We start from the raw sequence: 27,588 nt of genomic DNA on the forward strand, positions 1-27,588 counted from the left end.
AGTACCATATTTCCCCATGTATAAGACACACCCTTTTATAAAAATTTGGGTTCTAAAAGCTAGGTGCATCTTGTATAGCAGTTGTAGATTTTTTACTTGCATTTCCCACTTTTTTCACACTTGTTTTTGCGCTCATTGTTGAAGACAGTGATTCGTCATCAGACATAGATGAGGACAAGCTAATGGATGGGAGTTTTGAGAGTGATGAGGAGTTGTATGAATTTTATGATGAATAAAACTCGAGTTCAATAACTTTATGTAATACATTTGTTTTTAAATTTCAGGCCCCAAAATGAAGGTGCATCTTCTATATGGGAGTGTCTTATACATGGGGAGATATGGTATTGCCTTGGTAATTACCAAGTTGCAGGCAGTGTGCTGTCCTACAAAGATAGATAAGCCAGAAGGGTCTATCAAGAAATCATTGTGGTGACAGAGACAGAAGATACAGAAGTCCCATAGAGCAGGTTTAACATGGGAGCCCCCTCCCCAATGTGAAGCCATCTGAGAGTGAGTCACAGGCCAGGATAAGTCCTCAGGCAGCAGTACTTGGGGACTGTGAGAGCTCCTGGGGGAAGCTCTGAGAAGGCCTGCCACCCCTACTTTCCAGAACTGCTGCTAGGACAGCAGTCTCTGCCCTAGGAAGGCAGTGCAGCTGTGCGATTCCAGCCTGGGACAGGAGGCCCTGCCCATCTTGTACCCTAGTGGACCCCTGGTGGCCCAATGTCTCCCCTAGTGGTCTCATGCTCACCCTGAACCCCAGTGCCCCTCTTGTGCCCCAGTGCTCACCTGGCCATCCTGCAGTGACAGAGCAGGGAGGCCCAGGCACTGGAGTCACCTGGATGGGTGTGCACCCCTTAGGGCCTGATCCTGGGAGCAGCATTTTCAGGTTGTCCTGATTGCTCTTTAGTGAAGCTACACTGGGGAGCCACTGCTCCTAATTCCCACCCTGGCTCTCCCCCACTCCATCTGTTAGGACTTCCAGCAGGCTGCCTGTAACAGGAACCAACAACCACACCACTAGTGACCTGGTACTCAGAGCCTGCCTTTCTCCTTGAGAAAAAACTGGGAGGGGGCAGTGAGCGGGCAGAGGGGGGTCAGAGACTGTGGAGGTGATTGGCTGAGGACATGGAGAGACAGGGAGACTTATGACCATATGGCCCAGGGAGGGGGGGTTGTTTTTCACAATGGAACACCACTCAGCCATAAAATGGAACAAATTATTTATGCACTCAACAACCGAGGTGAATCTCCAGAGAATTAGGCCAAGAGAAAAAGTCAATTCCCGAAGGTTACACACTGGATAACTCCATTTATATAATGTTCTTGAAATGAGAAAATTACAGAAATGGAGAGCAGATGAGTGGTGCCAGGGTCTGAGGGGTTATGTGGACAGGAACAAGATGCTGTGGCTGTCACAGGGCAGCGTGGTTTCCTGTGCAGATGGAATGCTCTGTCTTGTTTATATTGGTGTCAATATGCTGGTTCCGATGTTCTCACTGTTGTATTCTAGATGTTACCGTTGAGGGAAGCCAAGGAGCATGGGATCTATTATTTCTTACAATTGCATATGAATCTAGTTACCTCAAATACAAAATTTATTTTAAAAAGCATCAGACAGCTTTCAGTTCACAATAGATTAAGAGGTCCAAATATTTCCTCTGATAATTCAAACAAAATAACCACTTGACACTGTATGGAAACATGAAAGTTATAAAACAATTAAAATCAGAGAGCAAAAATCACTAGCTCCTTTGAAGAGAAGCATATTGACCAAGTTCCTGGCCTCAGTGCTATATCAGAGGGGCCTATTTCCTTCCTACACCCACCTACCCACCCACATACCCATGCCACATGCTCACCCACTCACACACTCACCCATGCACATATGCACCCACTCACACACACTTGCACCCACCGTCTCACATTCACCCACCCACCCACCATATACCCATTCATATACTTCACTTATACACCCTCATCCACTCACATACATATCTACTCAACCATGTAACCACCCACCCACCCACCCACTCACACACACATTCACTCACACCCACTCACCCACTGACCCAATCACATGCACACCTACTCAAACATGTACCCACTTACACTAATCTACTGTACACGCACTCATCCACCTGTCCACACACCACTCACTCACACACACATTCACTCACTCACAATCACCCACTCATACATGCACACACTCAGACTGGGCACAGCGGGGGCTGTGGCAGACATGTTCCTTGAGAACCTCTACTAGCAACCTGGGCTCAGCCTGTCCCAGGAGATGCAGGTCACTCCGGGCCCAGCAGCACTTGGAGATGCGTGCAGCCCTTGTCCAGGGCTGGCCTGGTGCGAGGACATCATGTGCCAGCAGCCATTCTGCACAGCTCAGGGGCATGGGTGTAGATGGGGAGTGTTTGGGGATGCAGAGGGTACCCATGACTCTGTGGACTACAAAAGCCTGTGTCACTTTGCCCCAGTTTGTAGTAATGTGACTGTGCCTGCAAACATCACAAAGAAAAGGGAAAAGACCTCCCAGCCCTTCCTGTAAGCGCTGAGCCAGGCCAGCCCTCGCAGGGTGGGTGCCACATGACCCCAGGGCGTGCTGAGACTCTGCTCCCGGTCCCTTCCAGGCAGGCACAAGAGTACTGGCCTGCCCAATGGTCTTGACTGCAGTGCTCAGAGGACATGGCTCCCTACAGTCACACTCTGGGCCCTTAGCTCTTGTTCTGGAACACATGGAGGAGACACATCTTGCCTCTTCACCAATGACCTTTCATAACCTCCCCTTGCTGACACCCTCGACTATCTGCCCATTGCCTGTGTAACTCAATCCGGGCTGCTCCCACCCCCAGCACTGCCTCCAGGCCTATAGGTGCCATTCCCCCATTCTGCCAACCCCACCCCAGCCCACTGGCCTCTTCACCAATGACCTTTCATAACCTCCCCTTGCTGACACCCTCAGCTATCTGCCCATTGCCTGTGTAACTCAATCCGGGCTGCTCCCACCCCCAGCACTGCCTCCAGGCCTATAGGTGCCATTCCCCCATTCTGCCAACCCCACCCCGGCCCACTGGCCTCCCCTGCTGTGACAGGCTGAGTTCTCCTGCCCACCTGCCTGCCGCCTGGGGCCTTCTGCTGAGAGCATTCCCTGCAGGCCTCTAACTGCCAGTGCCTACTCTCCCTAACTGCCAGTGCCTCCTCTTTCCTGGGCCCACCGCCTCCTCACTGCCCTGGCCCTGTTGCACTGTGGGCAGAGGACACATTTATCTCCATTCAACACTGAACCCCCAGTTCCTAGCACCATCCTGGGTCCACAGGATGGCACGAGCAAGTTCAGAACAGATTTAAAGATTGAATGAAGTCATACAGTGAGTGTCGAGCCCAGCTGCATTGCCATGACCTCACCAGCTATTCTGAACCAGAACTTCGTGATTTTTAAACTCAGATACTCAGGAAACAGCCAAGATTGCATTTCCATTTCTCCTTGTCCTCTCGTTTCCTTATTCATTCACTTGGTCATTGATGGTTTGCTGGAAGCTTCCATGTGCTGGGGTAGGAGGGGCTCCCTGGGGGACACACAGCTGGGGGCAGCAGACAGCCCAGCTAGCCAGGCAGAGCTGGAGACCCCTGGGCCTTCCTGTGGAAAATGGGAGCTATTCCCACATCTAAACTAGACAGGCTGTGATTTGCAACCCCACCAGCTCCCAGTAGAGGGCGGAGGAAACACGTATAAAGGCACAGGTCTTGTTAAGGACAATAGAAGGGTGCAGAAAAATACAAGAAAAAAAAGAATGAATTTCGCCCCAGAAAACAAAACAAAGGACTGCCACACACTCTAAATTCTCTATCTACAAGATTCTTTTTGTCTGCATTTGAGCTAGTCTGATTTGAAAAGGCTTATAGTCCTGTTTTCAATTTCACTAGTTTCTGTTCTTATTTTATTATTTTCCTCCCTCTGTTTCTTTCTTACAGTTTCTTATGGTAGAAGCTTAGATTGTTTGGGGACCTTTTCTCATGTTAGTATTTCATGCTATCATTTTCATTGAACTCTTTGTATCTTACAAATTAATGTATTTGAGTTCAAAATATTTACTAATTTTCTCTGATACTTCTTTGACCAGCACATTTAGAGATCTGTGTTTTAATTTTCAAGTATTTGAAATTTTTCTAGTTATTTTTGGTTATTGATTTCTAGTTTAATTCCCCACTGGATAGAAAATATACTTTTGATTATTTCAATCATTTAAAACTCATTAGACTTTTACTCTTTTGCCCTGAATATGGCCTACCTCAGTGAATATTCTGTGTGCACACAAAGGCCGTGTGTGCCCTTTTGTTGTTGGTGAGCAACCTGTAAGATCTAGCTGGTGCACTGTGTCATTTAGTACTTCTCCAACCTGACTCCCCATCTTCTTGGTCCATCAGTTACCGAGAGAGCAGAGTTGAAACCTCCAACTGTAGTTGTGAATTTGTCCTTTTCCTCTTTCCATTCCACCAGTTTTTATTTCACGTATTTTGAAGCTCTGTCATTTGATACATATGCACATTTGGGACTGTTAGGTCCTCCTGGTGCACTGACTGTTTTATATTCATGCAATGTCTTTCCTTATGCCTTGTCATTTTCCTTATTCTGAAGCCTACTTCATGTGACTCCAGCTTTCTTTTTGGTAATGTTCACATGACATATTTTCTTGCCCTTTAACTTCTAACCCACTACTAGCATTGTATTTCACATTGGTGTCTTGTCAACTGCATAGTTATTGATCTTGCTTTTTTTATCCACTCTGATAATCTGTCACTTTTAATTGATCTGTTTATACAATTTACTTTTTTATATATGCAGATTTAATAATTATTAATTCTAATTAATGTGTATATAGGTGTGTGTGCACATTTTGAAATAATTTTAGGTCCATGAGTAGTTGCAGAAATCATACAGAATTTCTGTGTAACCTCAGCAGCTCCCACTTGACACAACTGCAAGGTATTATCAAAACCAGTGCTGGGCACGGGGAAGGCTCCCGTTTTACACACCCTTTGCTTGTTTGTTTGTCATGTACAGGTTTGCGAAATCGTTTCACAGGTATAAATTTGTCTAACCACCTGCACCAGCAGGATCCCCAGGAAGAAACTCCTGTATATCCCTTTATAGACACTCATTCCCCCAATCCGAACCCAGGGAACCACTGATCTAGTCTGCATTCCTGTACTTTTGTCATTTCGAGAGAGCCACATAAACTGAGACAAACAAACATAATCATTTGAAAGTGGCCTTTTTTCACTCTGCATAATATTCTCTAGAGCTGCTAAGTTGTTGGACATAACAGAGACCGGTTCCTCTTTGCTGACCAGTAACGTTCCACTGTATGGTTGCATTGCAAGTCGTATGTCCAGTTACCAGGAAGGACACCTGGGTCGATTCCAGGTTTTGTTGATTACAAATAAAGCAGCTAAGAATGATAGTGTGCACATCTTTGTATAAACAGAAATTTTTATTTTTATGATACCCAGGACTGTGATCGTTGAACTATTTCAACATTTCTTGAAAAGACTATCCTTTCTGTGTTAAACTGCTTTATTACCTCTGTTAAAAATTGGTTGTCCATACTTGAATGGGTGAATCCTGGGCTGTATTCTGTTTCACCGGTGCATGGGCTTATCTATGCACCAACATTCAATATCTTTATTACTGTAGTGTTAGAGTGCCTTAAAATTATTCCAACTTTATTCTTTTCAAAATTCCCTTGGATTATTTAGTTCCTTTGTGTTGGCAAGTAAAATTTAAAGTCACCTTGTTTATATCTACTACAATTGCCTCTGCTAGGATTTTGATGGAAATTGCATTAAATGTATAGATCTATTTGGGAAGCATCAGCACCTTTACTATGTTGAGTGGCCCACTTTATGAACACAGGATGTCTCTTACTTAAATGTGTTTGGATTTCTCTCATCAGTGTTTTGTAGTTTTCAGCATACAAACTCTGTGCATATTTTTAGACATAATGCAAGCATATAACTTTTGGAATTCCTATAAATGGTGGTGTTTTTTTGTTTGTTTGTTTGTTTTGGTGGTGTGTTTTGAATTCTGGTTTCTGACTGTTCATTGATGACATATAGAATATTATTGATCTTTGTATGTTGACCTCTCATTCTTTTTTTTTTTTTTTCTCCAAGTGAGAAGTGGGGGCTGCAGACAAACAGACTCCTGCATGCGCCTGACCAGGATCCACCGGCATGCCCACCAGGGGTCGATGCTCCACCCATCTGGGGTGGTGCTCTGCTGCAACCAGAGCCATTCTAGCACCTGAGGCGGAGGTCATGAAGCCTTCCTCAGCACCCGGGCCAACTTTGCTCCAATGGAGCCTTGGCTGCGGGAGGGGAAGAGAGAGATAGAGAGAAAGAAGAGAGGGAGGGGTAGAGAAGCAGATGGGTGCTTCTCCTGTGTGCCCTGACAGAAAATCAAACCCAGGACTTCCACATGCCAGGTCAACGCTCAACTGCTGAGCCAACTGGGCAGGGCCTGACCTCTCATTCTTAAACAAGTGAATTTGCTTATTAGTTCTAGGAGATTTTTGTAGCCTTAATGGGATTTTCAATGTAGGCAATCACATCATCTGCAAATATAGACAGGTTTATTTCCTCCTCCCAAGTCTGTATACCTTTCATTTCCTTTTCTTGTCATATTAACTGGCTAGAGCTTATAGCGCACTGTTCAGCAGGAATGGTGAGAGCAGACACCTTTGTCCTGTTAATGATTTTAGGAGGAAAGCATTAGTCTTTTACCATTAACTATGATGTTAGTTTATAGGTGTAGTTTACTCCATTTTGACTAGAACTAAAACCACATCTGATCTTTTATAATGACTAATAAGTTGGCAAACTCTGGTTATAACCAGTAGTACTACTTAGTGAAAGTCTAATAAAACAAAATTTTCCAACTGTTCTTTTTAAAAAAAAACAAAAACGTTCAAACCAACAGAATTCTAGTAAAAATATATTGTCATAAGATGCATGGCTGTAAGAGCAGCAGGAGCAGTAAGTGGTACACAGTTCCAGGTACTGCTTCAGAGGCAGGTCCCTCCACCCTAATGCAGGACGGCCAGGGCCATCTCTTTACATATGAGAAAAAAGAGAACAGAGTAACGATCGGATGGTTCCAGAGCTCGTGCTCCTGACCACTAGATAGGTCAACTCTATTTCCATGCCAGTGCAATATAAAAACCAATATTTGTTTCAGACTTGAAAGAAAGAGTCTGATGGTTGAAAGTGGTATGTAACTTCCCAGCTGTGAGGCTTTTTCTGGGTAGGAGGTGGAGGCAGTAAATAGATTTGGATATTAAAGTAGAAGTAGTTCCCAGCTGTCTGGGATTTATAACAGCATCAAGCTCAGGGCAAATGCACTAGCCTCCCCAATATGAGACTTCTTGCCCAGAAAAGGGAGCAGAAATCCTGCCAGCAAACCGCTACCCAAAGACTGCGCGGCTGTGGTGAGTGCCAGTTGGGGCCCCGTTAGCTGTGTTTTGTCCAGGGCTGTACCCGGCCTCAACTGTCAGGGGGAGGTGGTTTTGCTCAGAACCTCAGGGGACGAGCACAGACTTGATTTATTTTGTTTAACAGCTCAGTGCCCCATGAGGCTGCCTGAGCCAGTACAGCAGAAACCGACAGAGCTTATTAGCTACTTTCTACTCCTTGAGAGACTCACAATGCAGATTGTGTCCTTGGGGCCATGGAGGGGAGGGCAGTTCTGTCCTGTAATGCTCTTGCCAGTCACGGTTAGCTTTGGAAAGACTGACAGGGTATACACAACCTGACTTCAGGGAGCATTCTGTACAGCCTGCTGGCTTGTCACTCGCGTCCACACAGACACATGTGCTGGGGCTGGAGAGCCAGCAGCCTGTCCCCCTTCCCTTCCTGCTCAGAGGCCCCAGTGCACTGGCCCCATGTCAGCGGCGGTGTGGAGTTTTCCTATTCAGTAAGGTGTGGGCTTTCCCCAGTTCTATCTCTGAAGAAGTGCCCAGTGTCTAGGGTATGACCAGCCTCGTAGTGTCTCTAACAGAGTTTCAGGTATTTCAACCATGTATTCAAGCTGAATAACAGCTCTGTAGAGGAGACTGGGCAGGCCTCCCTGAGACCCAGGTCTGGTCCTGGCCCTGCCACCCCACCTGCCCCTGCAGAGATGCGCTTGTTTGCCCAGCACCCGTACACAGCAGGTGCTCAATCTGTGTGCACACACTCTATCCTCCCACAGATGCTCTGGCCACAGTGAGAGGCCAGCCATGGCAGGGACATTCAACCGAACACTCGGGTCTTACCAGGAGCCTGGCACAAGGCACAGGAGCAAGGACCACAGGCAGTACCTCAAGTGGCTCTCAGTTTGGTGGAAAAATATGACTGTACACTGAGACAGCTGGCAATTCCAAAGGTTGAAAATCCACCATCCCTACTTCAGCCCTCAAACATGTGCTCCAGAGAGGTTGGGGGTCCAAAAACCCCTCTTCTGGAAGGAAGGAAAGGAGAGCTGCTTATGGCATCAGGGTCAATGAGACACAATGCAGGAAAGGCTGGAGAACAGTCTCTGTGCTTCCACTGCACTGGGGAGCATTGCACGCCCCTCCCTCCTGCCCTTACCCTGGATGGAGACATTGCCCTGGTCATGGCTGGCAAACATCTGAGACCATAGGAAGAAACTAGATGTAGGCCAGTGGCAGCAAGAAAGTCAGAGAGAATGGCAAATGCACGGGGCCCAACCACTGCAGGGCTTGCTTGACTCGGCACTCTGCGGGCCCCAGTCAATGAACAACCTGAGCTTTCTCATGGCCTGTGACTGGGTCCAGTGCAGCCCAATGGGCCCTGGTGGTGAGAACAACAGCAGAGACAGAACTGTGCTGACTGAGCCTGTAGCAGTACGAGGCTGGGATCTGGCCTGATGACGAAGGTGTCTGGGTATTCACGCAGATGTCATCGTTGGCCAGACACTCAGCACAGCAGGGAAGGGGGCTGCCCAGAGATAGATACCCCAAACCTGCCTCCTGAAACCTCCTATGTGGGGAACACGTACACTCCACCGTGAGTCTACGCTTCCTGAACTTCAGGGCCCCTGCAGGCCTTGCTAGGTGAGCACACATGACACAGAGACAGGCCAGCACAGACAGGTACAGATGATAAGACTGGGCACATAAGACTCAGAAAAGTCTATAAATAGTTATAAGAAGGGATGGGTTTAAAAGAGTTATTGGAATTTACTTCTCTATACCAGCAAAGCTAGAATATATATATTTTTAAATTTCAATTCACAAGAACCTAAAAAAAAAAAATCAGAGTTGGGATAACTTTAAGAAAAGGCGTGTAAAACTTCTGTGTAGAAATCTATAAGGCACTATTAGGAGAAATTAAAGAAGGACTGAGAATTAGAGAAATGCATATGTTCACGAACTTAAACAATAATTTAAGATGTTAATTCTCCCTAAATTGATCTGCATGTTCACTCCAACAGACAAGATGAGTTTAAAATGCATGTGAAAAATTCATCAGGCCAAGCATAGCCAGGACATCCCTGAGAAAGAACCAAGTGAGAAGACCTATTTACCAGAAAGTGAGGACAATTCAGTCTGTGCGACAGGGGCACTGGGGCACACAACTAACCAATGGACCACAACAAAAAGTCAGTGACAGGCACACACAGCGCAGGAAGCAGAAGTCTTTCCAACCAGCAGCGCAGGTCAACAGGGTCGGCAAGGAGAGAATGAAACTCTGCCCTATTGAAGTCACCCCAGATACATTCCAGGTGGACTGTGGCTCGACATGAGAAGATAACATAGGACTTACCTAGGTGCAGTGAGGAGAAGACAGATTGCTTAAACACAACAGACTCAATGGTTCCAAAAACACTAATATAATGGACTGCATTACAATTAAAGTCTGTTTGTCAACAGATGTCATTAGGAACGAGAAAAGGGGACCACAGAATGGGTGATGACATGTGCACTTCACTTAATCACTAAGGACTCTGATCCAGAAAACACTTATAGACTGCTCACAAAGAAGTGGGCAAAGCCCTGACCAGGCACACACCAAATGGCGGATGAGTCTCATCAGAGATCAAGGTAATGAAGGAAATGCAGGTTACAGTCACAGGTTGGATACCAGGATAGCCGACACTCAACATGACACAAGGCAGACCCCCACCCAAAGTCCTGGGGAGCACGGCCCGTGCTAGAAGGCCTGGCTGCTGCCCATATACTCACTGGCCCTACCCCTGAGTCAGCCTCGGCCCTATACTGTGACCCAGCACTCCAGCATCTGAGCAGCAGAAATTCTAACTAATATTCTTATCAAACACTAACAGAATCAGCATCTATGAAGAGTGATAATACACAAGACCCAAAGGAGTTTATTCTTAGAATGCATAGTGATTAACATCAGGAATCCTGTCTAAGTCGTCAGTAAATTCAAGGAGAAACTCAATACCCATACAAATAACAATGAACAATACCTAATTCTGACACTGTGTTTACCGTGTGCCAGGTACACTGCTCGCTGAGACCCTGCAAGGAAGGCGCATCCCCACTTCATCTCAGACACAGGGGCAGGGGTCACAGCTGGGAAGTGGGGGACCAGGACTCAGCCCAGAGGCAGAGTCCAGATCCCTGCACTGAACACGCATACACTGCTTCTCAACAGCAGTGGGGAAGGCACTTAATGAAACTCCACAGTCACCAATGATAGACTAAGATCAAATTTAGGAGAAATGTCTTAAGTAAGGTAAAGATCATTTACCTCCCAAGAAAGCCCTGATTTTAAGTCTGTGTCCTTGTGACCCTTTTTCACTGGGGTGGGGATGAGGTATAGAGCAGTGGTCCCCAACCTTTTTTGGGCCACAGATCGGTTTAATGGACTGGCCTTTAGGGTGGGAAGGATAAATGTATCATGTTATTGAGAAAAGCATCAAGAGTGAGTTTTAGACAGATGTAACAGAGGGAATCTGGTCATTTTTTAAAAATAAAACATCGTTCAGACTTAAATATAAATAAAACGGAAATAATGTAAGTTATTTATTCTTTCTCTGCAGACCAGTACCAGTCCGCGGCCCGGGGGTTAGGGACCACTGGTATAGAGCTTTTATTATAAAAAGGGACACAGATGATAATTTATACCAAGAGAAATGTGGCAATCAGGAAGAATTCTAGGTAACTATAACAAAAGGAAGGGTGCTGCGCTATAGCACAAAAAACAGAAGCAGAGAAGGCTAAGATTAGTTGCATTCATGAGATTTTTAAAGAAAAATAAAGCCCAGCCTGTGTATGAAGGGGGGGGGGCAGGGCCACGCTGGTCTGCAGGGACCCTGTACAGAGGCTGAGCTCGCCGTCAAGCCCACTCCCCACATACACGTAGGGTCCGAGCACCTCTTCCTACAAGGGACATGTCACCAGGTGCTCACAGAGCCATGTTCCCACAGGAACTAGACTCTTCTTTTCCCTCCAGCACTGATTTATCCAGTGATCAACGTGGCGCCCCAGATAGACAGACACTGCAGCCTCTCCTCCTGGGGCACCCTGGGCTGGCCCTACGTGCAGGGCCGCTGAGGCAACAGCCCCTTCACTGCCTGGCAGGAGAGGTAGACTAGCGGCCAGCACTTGCCTGGAACCGTCCTTCCTCTGCCAGATGCAGGGTCTGAGCAGAGGAGTGAGCCCAGGGTTCACACATGAGGAGCAGCTGTAAGGAGGCAGGTCACTGTCTGGGCCGCAGGGTCCGTCAGGAAAGCAGTGCCCCACCCTGACTGGTCAGGGCTATACCCATGTACATCCTTGGCACTGCCCTAGGGAACAGGGGTGGACTCACGGCCTGCCCTCCTGCCCTGTCACCTCTGCAGCAGAGGGTTTTCTCAGTGGAAGGGACTCGGAGTGCAGGAGTAGAGGCCTGGCCTGGACACAGGTGCCCGCCTTTCTAAGGATGGGACAGTGCTGCACAGCTGTCTCAGGTCCTGTCCTTGGTTGTCTTCATGGGATGTACACAAGTGTGGTCACCTCAGGGGTCCTGGTGGTTCTCCTTATTGAGGGGGCTGGCTTCTCTTTCCTAAAAGATGCAGGGTCGTTTCAGCCTCCTGAGTAAGAGCAGCACCATGGGCACAGAGGGGTGGTAACACTACTAATGGAATAGCCCACTGTATGGTACGCAGACTAGACACAGGGCCAGCAGCACTGAGTGCTTGCCCACAGTCCCTGAGAGAGTGGGTTATGGGCAGGCAGTGGGCTATGGGAAGGGGACGCACCAGCAGCCCTAGGCAGCCTAGCCCAGGCTCCGGCCTCACTTCCCACCCTGCCATGTGCAGCAGAAGGGCCTGGGACCTAGTGGTCCAGCCTGTGACCACAGGGCGCAAGAGCTTCCAGCCAGACCACACTGTTCCCAGGCCACGCCAGTCCTTGCACAGCTGCCCAAGGCACAGGGATCAAGTATGTAGGTCACTATGTCTTTGTGGGCCCAGGCGGGGCCAGAGGGGACTGCATTACATTCTCCATTTCACCAGCCTGAGCTCATGTTAGAAGATTCACGCAGCATTCCTGACTGAATCACGGATACTCTCAGTCACGCGGACAGTAAGCTAACATGAGTTTAGCAGGTAATTTCTTTCAGTGTTGTGATATTTTAATAATGATATTATTACAATACTGAGAAGCAGCATCTGTTAAAAATAAAATAACTTTTTAAAAATGGTATGTGCCAAAGCAATTAAAACCATTAAGAATCTTCCCAATGAAGGAAAGGAAAATTGAGGGGGAAAAGGAGGAGAAATAAAGTCAAATGTGAGTAAAACTCTAAGGAGAATAAAAATAAGAGTGCTACAAGAAAAATAAGTGTTTTAAGTAGTTCAAAATAGACAAGATATATAAAGGTTAAGAAGGCAGAGACACCAACAGAGAACTAAAAATTAAAAATAAATTCAGGGGGAAAAAATCAAGACAAGTTAGATAAGAAACTACAAAGACAAAAAAAATCATGCTTAAAATACAGCTAATGGCTACAAAAAAATCAGAATAAAAAACTAAGATTACCATGAGTTGGAAATTAAGCCTGGCAGATTTGAAAGCAGCTTTCATAATGGAGTTGGGCCACAAAGATCTGTTGTGCAGACACAGGAGGCAGAGGCCTAGGGACACGTTCCAGAAATGAACACACATGCTCAAACCTGTGATCTGGCTGGGAAACACCCCCACCCCCCAAGTCCCTACCCTGTGTTCCCTGCTGGGCATGAGCTCCCTATCCATGGAGGAAGGAGGACTGACACTGCCCTGAGCAGGGAGCTAAGAGCTTGAGGAGGACAGGCCAGGGGACCTGGTGGGGGCAGTGGTGCATCTATCCCCATGTGCCCTGCACTGTGCCAAGGGCTTTGAACTCGTGGTTAGGTCCCACCCTGTGGGAAGCCAACTGAGGGTCCCACAGGAGAGGGTCCTAATGACAGTCTGAGACCTCTCTCTGTCGGACTCACCCTGGGGAAGGGAGGGAAGTACTGAAGATGACCCCTGGGCACCTGAGGGTCCTGGCAGTTTCCAGGGGTGGGGACAACCTCATCAGAGGAGATGATGGGAGGCAGCAAAGACACCATCTTCACCAGCAGTGAGTGCACTGACCATGAGTTCCTGAGATGGGGGGAGGGGCAGGGGGGTCTGGTGCTCCTTTTGAAATTTAATCCCCTGACTTCAATCTGCTCATGGTCTCTTAATCTAAAAACTGTACCGCAGCCAACACATTTTATTTACTTGCATTGGGTACGGTTGCTCTTATGTGTGTTTTGGAGGAAGATATAGACAGTGTGTGGATAGCTGAGCTTGGTATTGCCACTGGCCAAGACACAAAGGCAGTTATAAACCCGTGCAGAGATGCTGCATTGGCAAAGTCAACAGGACAACCGACAGGGTACAGATTCTTGGATCCGGCCCTATTGCAAACAAGAGCTTTGCTGTGGGAGGACCTGAAATTTATCAAAAGACAGGTTTCTACTGACCTGCCCACAGCCCACCAGCACCCCCCCCTCCCACCAGGGCAGGCAGCAGTCCAGGCTCCAGTGACGACACGCTGCCCTGGGCTTCCTCCCGCTTCCTCCTCAGCTCAAACACTGTATCCCAGCATGCCTCCCTGGTTCCTCAGTGCCACGGGCCAGGGTATTTGCTGGCTGGGGCTGCACATGGGGGCTGAGGATGGGGATGCGATAGTGGTGATGTTCAGGAAAGCCCAGCCAGGCGGTGGGCTCTCTGTGCTTCTGGAAGTCTGGTCTGTTGGCTGTGGGGGGCAGGTGCTGTAAGTGCAGCCAGGGGACTGGCCAGAGCTCCTGCCATGCTTCATCCCTGGGAACTCCAGCCCAGTCTGAGGTAGGGCACTATGGAACCCAGGGTGTTGCCCACTGGAACCAGCTGTCCATTCCCAGACACCACCCGGAGGTTCTTTGGCAATTTCAAGCTCAGAAAGTCAAAGATATACATTTCTTGGTTACCTGGACCAGTGGCTTTTAAAATACTTGATTGTGATGGCAGCAGAATCCTTTTTTTTTTTTTTTTTTTTTTTTTTTTTTTTTTTTACAGAAGCAGAGATAGACAGGGACAGACAGACAGGAACGGAGAGAGATGAGAAGCATCAATCATCAGTTTCTCGTTGCGTGTTGCGACTTCTTAGTTGTTCATTGATTGCTTTCTCATATGTGCCTTGACCGTGGGCCTTCAGCAGACCGAGTAACCCCTTGCTGGAGCCAGCGACCTTGGGTCCAAGCTGGTGAGCTTTTTGCTCAAGCCAGATGAGCCCGCGCTCAAGCTGACGACCTCGGGGTCTCGAACCTGGGTCCTTCCGCATCCCAGTCCGATGCTCTATCCACTGCGCCACCACCTGGTCAGGCGGCAGCAGAATCCTTTTTAAACCCACTGACTACTCACTAAAAACCACAAAATAAAAATGCAAAATAAATGTGGGCAGAACCACTCTGGCTAGGTGAGTGAGCAGCCCCTTGCTCGTGGGGGACAGGACCCCAGGAGCTCTGAAAAACACACAGATAGTGTGACAGAACCACCCTGAATTCTCTCCCACCCTCACCAGGGCAGGCGTCGCTGTCACTGGAACCTTTTCTTAGCATTTCCAAACACCACACACACTGCCTTCTTGTTTTGCATTAACATTACAGTATGTGTTTAATTTATAGGCAAGAAATTTTAAATGCAGGTCTAATTTACAGGCAGGGAAATACACAAATCTTAGGTGTGCAGGTTGACTTTCACACAGGCACTTCCTATGTGATCAGTTCATGACATGGAACATTCTAGACCCAGAGAGATAAGTGCCTGTGGCCTGTCCTGCAGCCCAGTCAGCCCCACACAGCGCTGCTTGCTTCTGTCACCAGGGTTCCTTCCATTGTTGATTCTCTCCACGCAGTCTCCACCTTCCTGCCCGGCTTCTTTCCCCTGGAATTATGTTCCTGAAGTCTGGTTCTGCTGTGTGGCAGTCAGCCTCTCCAGTACTACTGACTGCCCTGCCTACTGGGGCTCCATCTTGGGAGCAGAGACATAGGACTGACCCTTGTTCTGTGAATGGGCATCAGCTAAGGAACAAAGTCTGCACCATGTGCACATTGGATGGAGACGTGGCTTTGCTGAAGCTGCGGGAATTGTCATCTTCACAAGTTTCCACGTGGGACACTGCTCACTTCCAGGCCCACACAGCACTCATGCATCCTAACAGGGGCACGGAGGGCCCCTTTCTCCCTTATAAGCATCATGGACACACGTGTGGTGATGGTGGTGATGTGGGTTCCCAAGTTATGTGGAAGGCCTGCGTCGACGCTGCTCCATGCGGCCCCATGCACATCTAGCTGCCCCAAGAGGGTTTCCTCCTGGCACTGCCATCTTGGACCCTCGGTTTGCTCCCATTCGACCTTTCTTAAGAATTGTAGTTTTATGTCTATGGGCTGAAGTTCCCTCTGTGCCCACAGCAGCTCCCGTGTCCCCACAACACCCGTGTCTCTGCAGCATTGTGGGCCTGTGCCCTGAGCTGCTGCTGTCCATTGCCAAGCCTCCTCACCCGAACAGTGCCATCAGAGCAGGGCTGTGAGCGTGGCACCACAGGCTGCCACCTTCAGGGAGTGCGCTTTGCTAGGGGTGCCCTTCCCAAGAAAAGATTGTTTTATTTTTTTAATTTTGAAATTAAATTTATGGGGGACATTGATTAGTAAGAGTACATATGTTTCTTTTTTTTTTTTTGAGTACATACATTTCAAGTGAACATCTCTATAGCATTTGAATTGTTGATTGCATTGTGTGCCCATCACCCAAACAAGTTTGTTTTAAAACCTCGAAACATGTTTTCTATGAATCCTTAAGAACATCACTCTGTCTCACATACACTGGTGTTTGGTGGAAGGTTCTCTTCGGGTGTTTGTTTTTAATGGATATCTGACACACACCATTCACTGAATAGTCTATCCATTCCTACAGATTTAAACACACACCAATTTATGAAAGCAAAACTGAACACAGAACAAGACCAAGCCCACCTCCCGGCAGGTCCACTTCCCTCTCACCCAGGACTCCTGTCTGGAAGTTCCATCTCTTGCCTGATAAGATGTTTTTTAACCAAGTTTTTCTTTTATCTTTTCGATCTGTTGGATTATTTTTAATGACAGCCCCTCACCCAACACACTTCAGTGTAGGGGTTGCAAGGGGCAGGGCCGGAGCTCAGCAAAGGGTGTGAGCGGCTAGTTTCCGAGCTGGCTGCCCTGCTTCTCTGGAGCATGACCCCTGCTCCCACCCAGGCCCGCAGAGATGTCTGGACATGACAGTGGCCCCTGCGGTTCCCCTTGCCACCCAGGAGACAGCCTGTGGCCACTCCCTTCCCAGGAGAGGGCACCATGAGGCATGGGCTCCTGTCTTCTTGAGCCCAGCAAGCAGGATCACAGTCTCTCCATGCTCCCTCCTCTTTTGGTTTCCCATGAGCCACCTGCTTGGGAATGGGACGAACGGGCACAGACATAGATGGCTCTGTCAGACCTCAGCAGCACAGAACAGACCTGTACACCAGGTCGCACACAATGGAAAACCTGTGAGACCATACCATGCATTTCCCTGGCTCATAACTGACCTGAAGGATCATTAGACAGCTAAGCTTAAGAACATGGTAATTTGGCTAGGACTCTGCCTTACTGCAGCCACGGGTCACAAGCCTGCTCCACCAGGAGTGCCATGTGACCATCGTCTTCACTTTCACTCCTGTGTGGTTGATCCACTGGCTTTCACACTCACATAGACATCAGCACTACTGGGAAGGTTTGGCAAGTCAACCAGACCGCACCCCAGAGCTTGACTCAGGATGTCTGGGGGAAGGGGTAGCTGAGAACCTGCTGTTCCAGAAAGTTCTCAGGTGATGGTGATTGTCCAGGACTCTCCTGAGAACCAGTTCCTGTACTACTCATAAAATAATGTCGCCGACACTCGGAAGGAAGCCCAGTGCTCTCCTGCAGGCACGCTACTCCAGCTTGTAAGGACAGCACCCCATCCCAGTACCAGCCTGCTGGTCTTCAGTTCCTGGCCCCTGCGGCTCTCACCTCAGCCAGAATGAAAGCATGTCCTCAAGAGCTCCAGCTCTGGGGTGCTCAAGACACCAAACCCTCCTGAGGCTTGTTCGCGTGGTGACAATCTGCTTTATGGTGGGTGGGTTTTGCCCCTCATGCAGAGCCCAGGGATCTCACAGACAGGGCACACACCCACTGACACACAAAGTCCTAATGGTCACTGGCACCTGCAGAAGGCCAGTCAAGCCCAACCCCATCACGTGCCCTTTTCAGTTCCCAAATGAGTCAAGGCCAAAAGTGATGAGCATGCTGTTAAGAGACCAGCCCTGTGTCTCCTAGGGGAGCATGAAAGAGAAAGACGCGCACACTGAAGTCAGGGGGCCAAGGACCGGCTGTGAGGACCAGTGGGCCCAGTCTTCCTGTTCTCTGTTAGGATGGTCATCTTCCGAGAAACGCAAAGGAGTCAGAGTCAGTTGCTTCTGCATTGTTGTTTTATGTTACTTCTAGAAAACAATAGTCTATTCCACCGTAAGAAAGGAAAATTCAACATCCCAGAACATTCGCTGAATAGACACACTTCTCATTTCCCCTCTAAAGGCAATAATTTGAGGGTATAACTTTGTAATTTTATTGATATGAACACACATGGTTGTCACACCAAAGTATCTCAGTCTTGTTACCACAGGAAATAATTGGGTGGTCACATTAACCTAGAGCAGGGGTCCCCAAACTACAGCCTGTGGGCCGCATGTGGCCCCCTGAGGCCATTTATTTGGCCCCCACCGCACTTCCAGAAGAGGCACCTCTTTCATTGGTGGTCAGTGAGAGGAGCATAGTTCCCATTGAAATACTGGTCAGTTTGTTGATTTAAATTTACTTGTTCTTTATTTTAAATATTGTATTTGTTCCCGTTTTGTGTTTTTACTTTAAAATAAGATATGTGCAGTGTGCATAGGGATTTGTTCATAATTTTTTTTATAGTCTGGCCCTCCAACGGTCTGAGGAACAGTGAACTGGCTCCTGTGTAAAAAGTTTGGGGACCCCTGCCCTAGAGCATGGCCATGGACTCATGTTCAGTGCATCAGGAAAAGAAGACTGTCAAAGACTGCATCAAAATACACAGGCCCTTCCCCAGACATGAAAGAAATTTTATAATCATAAATACAAAAAACACTAAAATTTTCTGCCTTATCTTAATGAAACAGTAGAAAGATTTCCCTTTCTTCAAAATTGGAAAATAAATAAGAAAATTCCTTTAGAAATATTCCATGAGATTGCTTCAAAGGCTACAGCTGGAAGAAACTGGACATCACCTTAAAGAAAGGGCATTGCACAAGAGAAAGCTTCTTTTGTTACCAAGGGTGCAACTGCTCCTTTTTATATCTAAAATGTACAGGAATCGGTGATGTTTATATTTATTTCTATGAACTTGACCACAGACTCATGTTTCCTGGAAAGTTAGTTAAAATACAAATAAAATATAAATATTTTATCTATGAAAGGCAAAAATCTTTTTTTTCCTGGTAAACCATAAATACCATTATGACTTCAGTTCTGGAAAATTATTTCTGGCTACATTTTTTTCCTGCAAATCCAAGCAGGAGATATAATTCTCTTAGAATGGTACCAGCAATCAGTCCACTAAACAAATATTGTAGGTATTTTATTTTATTCTACTCATTATTTGCCAAAATATCCTTTATCAGAAGGATCCTGAACTAATGGAATACCTTAGTTCATTTATAGAACAAAAGACCAAAATTTTGTTATTTATAAGCAATAAGATTTTTGTTTAAAAGCCTTACAAATACTTTAAAACTATTATTCATCCCACATGTACTTCATCACCAAGGAATCATATTCACTGGCCTTTCCAGAGATAAAAGAATTATGTTGTTTAATAAATATCAAATATAAAAGAGCCTGTTCCGTCCAGCAATAATATATAAGTATTAACCTTATCCTCACACGCAGACCTCAGTGTGTTCATACCACTGGAAGCCAACAGCTCACCTGTTTTCTTGTAGGTCAACATTCCCAAACAAAGGCGCTCACCACACTGAGAGCTCAGGGCCCTGCTTTGCAGGGATGGCCGACATTTCTGAGCATGAAAAGTCACATTCCCACACCTACCCCAGTATCACTAATGACAAACATCTGTAAGATTACAGATTCATTTTTCTATATAATAACACTTTAATATTAGAGGGTTTACAGTTGACCTTGATCTTTTTAAAGGAACCAGACTGTTAAAATAAAGGACCCAATATTACGAACACCCTCATCTGATATCTAGATCTATAAGTATGATGCCCTGTCCACTTTCCCGTCCCTGAGAAAAGCACCGCGCTGCTGCAGCAGGACCTCCTGACACTTCCTGACGACAAGCACCCACCCCACTCCTCGCCCTAGATGCTGTGGGCTCCATGCGAACTGAGTCCACCTTCCTCGCCAGGGCAGCCTCAGCCAGGCCCCAGCACCCCCTTACCTCTGAACAGAGTGGCTGTGAGGTCGGGCACGGCTGGGTAGATGTGGCTATGAGACAGATGGTTACTCTCCCCGTTTAAAGAAGGGGAAAATTAGAGTGGTGTTTTGTTCTAAACCAAAGGAGGCTACAAATCCCATTGGCCTCAGGTTGGAAACCTCGTGACATGGGAGCAGGCACATGTGACCTACTTTTTGCCCAACTCCCCTCGTCCTGTTAGAGGGGTGCGCCTGGCACGGCCATGCTGTCATTTCAATGAGTCCTTCCCCCAAACAGGGGCCACCGCACAAATGCCTGCAGGACATTCACTGCAGCCGCTAAGCCCTTGGAGAGGAAGAGGTGGGTGGGGGACCTCATGACTGATGTTAATCAAAAGGCAGCTCTTCAGACTCGAGCTGTCACTGCCACTGTCCGATGTGAGGGCTCTGACCCAGGCAGTGGGGAGTGGAAGGGTGAACTGGGACCCAGGAGAGAATGTGGCGCATGCACCCTGGTCCACCCATCGGGACGGGCACTTTGCCACCAAGCAGAGAAAGTGGCCCTCCAGCTCCACCTTTTATTGAGTTATTACCTGTATCTCATCATATCACATGCAATCAGGCATGGATAAATGACAAAACACGTATCAATAGTGGCACAAACATGGATGCAGAGTGGACTTGCTGGCTGTGAGGATAGGTGTGCGTTTGGCCAAAAGGCACTGAGCTGGCCACTGCACATGCCCACAAACTATGCTGTGTCTTTCTAACACCAGCAAAGACACAGAGACAAAGGGCAGGGGCATACAGCTATCACTGACCATTCCTTACAGGAAAAATATTTAATAACACAAGCACTCAATACAATATACAGATGATGTATTATAGAATTGGATACCTGAAACCTATATAATTTTAATAACTATTGTCACCCCAATAAATTTCATAAAAATTTTCTAAAAATATATAAATAAAATAGCATGAGTATTAGATGCTACAGAAAATGCATATAGCAAAAAAATAATCTATAATTATCCAGGAAGACCAGTGATAGTAACATATTTCTTTTTTTTTTTTTTTTTTTTTTTGATTTGTTTGTGTATTTATTGAGTTTGTGTTATTTTTTTTTTTTTTTTTTTATAATTTTATTTTTTTAATGGGGTGACATCAATAAATCAGGATACATATATTCAAAGATAACAAGTCCAGGTTATCTTGTCGTTCAATTACGTTGCATACCCACCACCCAAAGTCAGATTGTCCTCTGTCACCTTCTATCTTGTTTTCTTTGTGCCCCTCCCATCCCCTATCCCTCTCCCATTCCCCCCTCCCCCCCGTAACCACCACACTCTTATCAATGTCTCTTAGTTTCACTATTATGTCCCACCTACGTATGGAATAATACAGTTCCTGTTTTTTTCTGATTTACTTATTTCGCTTCGTATCATGTTATCAAGATCCCACCATTTTGCTGTAAATGTTCCGATGTCATCATTTCTTATGGCTGAGTAGTATTCCATAGTGTATATGTGCCACATCTTCTTTATCCAGTCATCTATTGATGGGCTTTTTGGTTGTTTCCATGTCCTGGCCACTGTGAACAATGCTGCAATAAACATGGGGCTGCATGTGTCTTTACGTATCAATGTTTCTGAGTTTTGGGGATATATACCCAGTAGAGGGATTGCTGGGTCATAAGGTAGTTCTATTTTCAGTTTTTTGAGGAACCACCATACTTTCTTCCATAATGGTTGTACTACTTTACATTCCCACCAACAGTGTATGAGGGTTCCTTTTTCTCCACAGCCTCTCCAACATTTGCTATTACCTGACTTGCTAATAACAGCTAATCGAACAGGTGTGAGGTGGTATCTCATTGCCGTTTTGATTTGCATTTCTCTAATAGCTAAAGAAGATGAGCATCTTTTCATATATCTGTTGGCCATTTGTATTTCTTCCTGGGAGAAGTGTCTATTCATATCCTCTTCCCATTTTTTTATTGGATTGTTTGTTTGTTTGTTGTTGAGTTTTATGAGTTCTTTGTATATTTTGGATATTAGGGGTAACATATTTCTGAAGTCTATCTATTCAGACTTTTTTCTAGTAGGTATGTGATACTATATTTTTAACAAAAATAGAGTCAAACCACCCATGATTGTTCTGTTTTTCTCACTTACCTTTATATCAAAATATTCTCCTGTGTCAACATATTTAAATTTACATAATGGTGATCAAAGTCCCATGGCATTCTATCTTCTACGTAAGATTTTATGCATATTTATGATAAGAATGTAACCAATCTGCTACGATTGTGTTTTGTTACATTTTTTTAAAATAAATTTTTATTAATGTTAATGGGATGACATTAATAATTCAGGGTACATATATTCAAAGAAAACATGTCTAGGTTATCTTGTCATTAAATTATGTTGCATACCCCTCGCCCAGAGTCAGATTGTCCTCCGTCACCCTCTATCTAGTTTTCTCTGTGCCCCTCCCCCTCCCCCTAACTCTCTCCCTCCCTCCCTCCTGCGTCCTCCCTCCCCCCACGAAGATGTTTTGTTACATTTAATACGCTTTAATCTTTGGGTGTACCTCTTTGTGTTCCTCTCTTATCTCTTTGGACTACATATTTATAGATATATTTTCTGAGTCAAAGGATGTACATGCCTGAAGCTCTGCTACATAGTGACAAACTGGCTCAGCCAACCACATTTCCTGTTCTCCCCCACCCTCCCCAGAAAGGCTCTGTCATTGGTGTCCAACAGAGCCGAGTACTGGGGACATCGACATTCAGTGTCCAGGCAGAGGAGGACATGCTAACTGTTAACGCTAAGGCAGGTCTTGCTGTGTGCCTGGCACTGCCAGCAGCTCCCTGTGTAGGATCTGTCCTTATTCTTCCAGAAACAACAGCACAGTCACTTATGGCTTGCTCATGGTCATAACGCTTGGGCTATTAAGGGCCCACACTCTTGCCCACTGGGTATCTGACAGCATCAAGTGTCGCTGAGAATATGTGGGGGAAAACTGGACACTTACCTTGGGTCTGGCAGGAGCAGATCTGTGGACCTTGACAAGGCATATCTGGTGCAAGGTGAACTAATGGGACAGCAAGGCCAGTTGTCAAAGGGACGATAGAGAGGGGTGGTTACTCCAAGCCGATGTGCTGTCACAGGCGTGCCGCCTGTCCATGTTCAGCAGAAGCAGAGAGGGGCAGGCGGGAGTCAAACCCACGAAGAGGTGAGAGGAAAGGAAGCAGCACCCACAAGGGACATGAAGGACCAGGGTCACCAGCTGAGAAGGAGGAGCTGAGGGTGTGGGGACCATGAAGGATATGAGACGGTGCGGCCCAGAGGTTGAGGAAAATGGGAGATGGTGGCACCCAGGGCACCAGGGACAGATAAGCTTCACTAAGCTGGATGCTGCTGAGAGGGACAAAGCTGGGGGGACAACTGGGGACATGGCTGCAGGCAGTTTCAGGGGTGGAGGGCTCTGTCAGTGCAGGGGTGGAGGGAGGAGGACTGGGGTGAGGAGGAGCAGAGGAAGTACACTGAGCATACACCTCTGCGGGTCAGCCAGCACTGGTGCTCAGTGGCTCTGTGTTCATTGGAATGAGTTGGGCTGAGCGGTCGGTCACCTCCTCCTCAGCTGTGGGTTTTCTTTCTTAGTGGTTTCCACCCATTACTTCTGTGGCCAAGTGCCATGCATACACAGGATTAGACACTGACCAAGGAGAGCATGGGTACCTGGCAAGTGTGGCCAGGCTGAAGCCCGAGGAGACAGAGCCCCACAGGGGGCCCCTTCAGCTCCAGGCTCCTGGCCTGGGGCTGCCTCCAGCCTGTCCTCCGCATGCACCTGAAGAACTCTGGTCAGCCACAGCTCTGCCTTACATAACCAGCCTTGCTCTCAACCACAGCCTGGGCCACACCAGTCATGTGAAAGGAGCCATTTCCTCTGGCTCCCATCCAAACCCAGAGCAGGGTCACAGTCTCCTGCAACCCGTCACTGACATGAAGCTGGCCCAGGCACCTGGAGGCTCAAATGGACTTAACCTTCCTCCATGGAAAGAAGAACAAAGCAAGGATCAAAATAGCACAGGACACAGGCTTACGGAATTGGGTCAAGCACCACAGGATTAAAAATGCTCAGCTGCAATTCAAAAAACCACCAAAGCCAGACAGCATCTGGGCAGGGTGGGTGAGCAAGCTGATGCTGAAGGGACAGCTAACCTCCAAAGAGTGGAGGAGGGGCTTCTTGTCAAGTCTTGTGACTTTTTAAGATGCACATGTTTCTTTGACGAGCACCTGGGAATTTGGATTAATACAAGAAACAGCCTGAGAGAGGGGATAGATAGAAGTGGCAAGGGGGGTGAAAATGGGGCAAAAGAGACTTTGTTTGGGGTGATGAGTGCACAATGCAGTGTGCAGATGATGTTTTATGCCCTGTAATGTGCATGGGGCGGTAATCTAGACCTGGGCCGATGGGACCAAGGCAGGCAAGCTGCCGAAGGACCTCAATGTACAGGCAGTTTTATCTCTGGGCTCTCCATTCTGTTCCATTCTAGAAACTGAGGCCAGAGAGAGTCCTGCAGGCTCAGAACCTTGAAGCCCAGCAGAACCAATATGGACCTTTAGTGTTGGAGCACAGACTGGCATAGAGAATACATGCTCCTGCACACATGCACATACACTCACACACACATGCACTCATGCTTCTACACATGTGCTCCTGCATACCCTCATGTAGACTGGCACACATACTCCTGCACACAGGCTCCTACACTCATACACATATGCATACATGTTCCTACACCCATATACACACACTACTATACCTGTACACACTCTTGCACGCATGTTCCTGAACATATGTACATATCTTCCTACACCTGTACACACAAGCAGAAACTGTCCTGCACACATGCTCCTGCATTCAAACACACACTGCTACACCCTTGCACACATGGCAGGACTGTCAGCAGCGCCAGCCCAGTGTGAAGTGCTTAGCACGGGACCATGCAAGTGGCTGGTGCTCACTCACAGGGAACCAGTAAAGAAGCTGACAACAGACCCATCTCTTCAGATTCCCTATCCAGCATTCTTTACAAAATGGCAGGATGAAGACCTACAGAGGCAAAAATGGGGATCACTTACAGGAAAATAGTTCTAAGGGGTTTCTGTGATCCTTAAAAATTCAAAGGAAAGAGCCATAGAGAAACATTTCTGCCTCAGTGTCAACCTGCTCCTGCCAATACCAATTCAACGCTATGTGACTTCTCAAGAGCAAGCAAGGCAAGAGGTCCCCACGGTACAACAGTGCACCGACTGCTTTCTCTGTCAAATGTTACCAGTCATGGTCTGTCTCTCCCGGCACTGCTCCCCACTTGATATCCTGTCATGGACTACAGACTGGACCACATGGAGCATACTTCATTTTCAAAGGTGAGTCTGACTTTGTCACACACATTCTTAGCAAACGAACAAAATGAGTAAACAAAAGACACTTTACAGCAACTCACCTTCCCCCATAAGCGTTTCTAAGAGTCAGAGCAGATCCATAGACACAAATGTTCAGACTTGTAACTTACAGCATCATTAACTGGAACTGGTGGTTATTTTTGTGGTGGAGCCCACCTACCTAAAACACAAAAACAACAGGGCATATGAGCTTACAAATTTATGACCCTGTCCACTAGGATCAACAGAGCAGCACATGTGTCTTAAGCAGGTACAAGGCAGCTACAGGTTAAGGAAATGTGGTGCCAGGGAGGACCTGCCTGGAACACGGCCCTATTATAACCCCAGTGAGGCAGCTATGAAACATGAGGGGCTTCCATTTTATAAATGACAAGTCCACGAGAAGTTTTCGGTAGAGCTGTGTAAACTTTCAAGAATGTAAATAAAACAGTCAACTTCTTACTTATAATATTTAGTATATTTATATGTTTTATACTGATTTCAAAAATAACATTTATGAAGTTATATATTAGTTTAAATACATAGCTGGTTTTCCACTTTCATGGCTAGGATAGCAATTTAATTCAGCTGTGACCTAGTAGCTCAGTTGGTTAGCATGTCATCCAGATACGCCAAGGTTGCAGGATCGATCTCTGGTCAGGACACATGTAAGAATCAACTGATGAACGCATAAATAAGTGGAAGAACAAATTGATCTCTCTCTCCCTCCTTCTTCCTTTTTCTCTAAAATCAATAAATAAAAATAAAATTTAATAATTTAATTCAAACTTTCCCATTTCAGCATGCAATTTTGTCCAAATAGAGCCACCTTCTGCACCATCTGATGTTTTTCCAGAGTGTACCATTTTTGCCTTAGTCTATTTAGGTTTTTTTGTACTTTGAATTTATGTTTATAGTTCAAACTGGAAATTTAATGCTCAGTCACAGTATCCATTTTCCTAACATCATCCTCTTTACTGTTTTTCAGTCTGTTCTGTAAGTCCATATTTATGACCTCTACAAATTATTGTTATAGACATCTTTAAAGACTTTACAACAGTATCCCAACATTTGGAATTGTGAGGTCTTAGCACCAAAAATAATTAGAAACCTATGTTAAGCGTCTTTGCCTTTCTCTGAGTCAATCAGATAACCACTTCAGACAATAAACAGCAGCAATTGACTCAGTTTGTCACTAGCTAAAATGTCTTCTTGATATAATATGTTGAGGTTTAAAATGGACTATGTGAGCAAATACCACATTTAAGGAAATTCCATGTAAGAGAACACTGAGTAAAACCTCTTTTTTTTTTTTTCATTTTTCTGAAGCTGGAAACGGGGGGGGGGGGCAGTCAGACAGACTCCCGCATGCGCCCGACCGGGATCCACCCGGCATGCCCACCAGGGGGCGATGCTCCGCCCCTCTGGGGTGTTGCTCTGTCGCATCCAGAGCCATTCTAGTGCCTGAGGCAGAGGCCACAGAGCCATCCTCAGCGCCCGGACCATCTTTGCTAGCCTCGGCTGCGGGAGGGGAAGAGAGAGACAGAGAGGAAGGAGAGGGGGAGGGGTGGAGAAGCAGATGGGCGCTTCTCCTGTGTACCCCGGCCGGGAATCGAACCTGGGACTCCTGCATGCCAGGCCAACGCTCTACCGCTGAGCCAACCGGCTAGGGCAAAACCTCTTTATATGGGCACACAGCATCTCATTTGAGAAGACAGTCACACACAAGTGTTAATGATCAGAGATCAAGTAATGATTGCTGAGTTAGGCCTAAGGTCAGTGAATGAGAATTATCAGAAAGCAACGGAAGAACTTTTAACAGGGGCTAAGACAATTCAATAGGGAAAGAATAGTCTTTGTCACATATGGTGCTGGGAAAACTGGGTATCCACATGCAAAAGAATGAACTTGGGTCCTTACCTTACATCATATACAAAAATGAACTCAAAATGGATCAAAGACCTAGATTTATAAGCTAAAACTATAATACTCTTAGAAGAAAACATGGGGAAAAATCTTTATGGCACTGGATTTGGCAATGATTTCATGGATATGATAACAAAAAACAAAGGCAACAAACAAAAAATAGATGAGCTCGACTTCCTCGACATTAAA

General features: G+C 46.5%; 1 protein-coding gene across 19 annotated transcripts in view; it reads right to left on the bottom strand.

Moving 5' to 3' along the window:
• The window catches only part of PCBP3 (poly(rC) binding protein 3), a 313,033-nt gene that overhangs the window by 43,617 nt on the left and 241,828 nt on the right, over positions 1-27,588 (bottom strand). For 10 of the 19 annotated variants that reach the window (XM_066259178.1, XM_066259172.1, XM_066259174.1 and 7 more), the window contains one exon: positions 25,536-25,654. In XM_066259178.1, coding sequence (XP_066115275.1) covers positions 25,536-25,545 — 10 coding nt within the window. In that variant the 5' untranslated portion in view covers positions 25,546-25,654. Of the gene's footprint in view, positions 1-20,042; positions 20,131-23,056; positions 23,239-25,535; positions 25,655-27,588 lie in introns of those variants that run through there. The other 9 variants (XM_066259190.1, XM_066259170.1, XM_066259188.1 and 6 more) reach the window with 7 other exon arrangements.

Source organism: Saccopteryx bilineata, chromosome 2 (assembly GCF_036850765.1).
Source record: "Saccopteryx bilineata isolate mSacBil1 chromosome 2, mSacBil1_pri_phased_curated, whole genome shotgun sequence".
NCBI lineage: Eukaryota > Metazoa > Chordata > Mammalia > Chiroptera > Emballonuridae > Saccopteryx > Saccopteryx bilineata.